The sequence below is a fragment of the Coptis chinensis genome, chromosome 8 (assembly GCF_015680905.1).
Source record: "Coptis chinensis isolate HL-2020 chromosome 8, ASM1568090v1, whole genome shotgun sequence".
Taxonomy (NCBI): Eukaryota; Viridiplantae; Streptophyta; class Magnoliopsida; order Ranunculales; family Ranunculaceae; genus Coptis; species Coptis chinensis.
The window spans coordinates 45,811,086-45,813,160 of record NC_141463.1 but is presented as its reverse complement, the minus strand read 5'-3'; the positions used below and the strand labels follow the sequence as shown (position 1 = coordinate 45,813,160).

At 43.4% G+C, this 2,075-nt stretch overlaps 1 protein-coding gene across 1 annotated transcript; it reads right to left on the bottom strand.

Annotated features, from left to right (window-relative positions):
• Positions 1 to 393: 393 nt before the first annotated feature.
• On the bottom strand, positions 394 to 1,536 carry LOC147481651 (uncharacterized). The gene has a single exon (XM_086578998.1). It carries the CDS (start codon positions 1,534 to 1,536, stop codon positions 394 to 396), a length of 1,143 nt encoding a protein of 380 aa, XP_086435124.1.
• Between the last annotated feature and the right edge of the window lie 539 nt (positions 1,537 to 2,075).

Below are 2,075 nucleotides of genomic sequence, written 5' to 3'. Positions count from 1 at the left end.
TTGATCCATAGGTGGGATATAGTACATGGTGTCATTACAACAGTCCCTACTTACTTTTGCTAGGTAGTCGACAGGTTGGTTACCCTCCCTGAACACATGCTTGAACTTAACGTCTTCAAACTTTGAGACCACCTTTTGTATGTGCGCTACCACGTTCCTGCAGTACCAAGGTGGCTCTTCTTTGACACTCAAGATCTGGATGACTCTCATAGAATCTGATTGCACTTGTAGCCGCTGGATATTAAAGACTGCAGTACCTTCCAAGCCTTTCAGCACTCCAAGAAGCTCCTGATATAGCACAGACATTTTTGCCGAACTTCCACCAAAAGCCATAAGCACATCACCATCTCAATCTCTCAGCATGCCCCCATAGCTAGCACTTCCTGCCTGCACCTATCCATCTGCATTCAGTGTTGGAATCTCATCCTCTGCCTTGTTCCATTTTACCCATGTCTCCTCTGCTCGCGTATAGTTTACTCCAATTCCCATCGTGCTCAATATTCTCTTTGTTGTCATGTTATTCAATACCTTCAAACTAACAGGATCAGCCGATTTGAACCTCTGTTTCTTCAGCCTCCAGTTTCTCTCTGTCCAAATTGCCTGTACTGCCGCGCAAATCATAGCCCGTATGATCTCATTTGCCACTGTAGAGGTATGGCAAATGCGCATTAGATAGTACCATTCATTGTGTGAAGGTCTTACCATTTCCGGAAGCCCCATAGCTCTTTTGAAGTTTCTCCATACTAGCTGTGAATAATCGCAATCAAAGAAGAGGTGGCCCGAGCTTTCTTCATGACTGTCACACAGGCAGCATTTTGACGTTCCAATCACCTTCTTTTTCATCAGTTGATTCTGCGTAGGTAGCGCACCCGAGAACAATTTCCAGATGGTAAATAAGTGTTTAGGTACTGAAAGCTTCCCCCATACAATCTTGTACCATTTTACCTTGTTTCGCACATTTTTTAGAGCTGCATTTGCTGAAGCAATCATGAATGCTCTTGTACTGGTTGGAGTCCATGTGATCTGGTTTTTTTTAATGTGATTATTTATCTCAGTTTCCATTATCAATTTCTTTACTTCGCACTCTGGAAGCTCAGCTATAGTTCTCGCCCAAGCCCCATCAGCTATCACTTCCTCGACCTTTGCATCCTCAAGTATTACATGTGCAAGGAGATTTCTCGCTTGTTCATTCTTGATAAGAGGCCCTGAGCACCATGGGTCATGCCAGAAACTAGTCTCCTCTCCATTTGCTATACAGTACCTGACAAACTTCCAAGCAATTTCCCGATGCTTCATCACCCCTCTCCAAACCCAAGAGCAGTCTCGAGGGGTCTTCATCGTCCAAAAGTGCTCATGTTTTATGTGATTCTCCCATGACCATTTAACCCACAAGCACTCATGTTTCTTCACAATTTTGATAACCAAACCACAGTAAGCAGCTTTATTCCAGACCATTGGATCCAAAATCCCCAATCCACCTTGATCTTTATCTAGTCTGAGCTTTCCATGACTAGCATGATGCATCTTTCTAGCCATATTTGAACCAGCCCAAATAAATCTATTGCACAACTTGGCTACTTTATCAAGTACTGTCTGCGGAAGGACAAAGGTTTGGGCCCAATAAGACAGGAAGGACGTGAGGACAGACTTAACCAACTGAACTTTACCTGCTCTGTTAAGATCTTTGTTCTTCCAGTTTGAAATCCGAGCTGTGATATTTTCTATGAGGGGCAAGCATTCCCGTATACCTAGTCTTGAGGCAGTGAGAGGTAGCCCTAGGTAGATAACGGGTGGAGTTACCAAAGAGATATTCATAGCTGCAACTAGCTCTAGTCCCTCTTCTTCAGACATACTTCTAGTAAGAATAGTGGTCTTTTCATTGCTAAGATGTAACCCTGTTGCTTGAGAGAAAGTAACAGAATATCTTTGATAGCCATGACAGACTCCATGTTGCCTTTACAGAATAGAAGTATGTCGTCTGCAAAGCAGAGGTGGGAAATGGCCAGTTTCTTGCACTTTGAATGAGCTTTTATCCTTTTCAACTGGAGCCCTTGGCTTAAAGCAGCACTTAATAC

Bases quoted from the DNA above. Each gene is read 5' to 3' on its own strand.
- LOC147481651 (XM_086578998.1), bottom strand. From the start codon at position 1,536: ATGGCTAGAAAGATGCATCATGCTAGTCATGGAAAGCTCAGACTAGAT.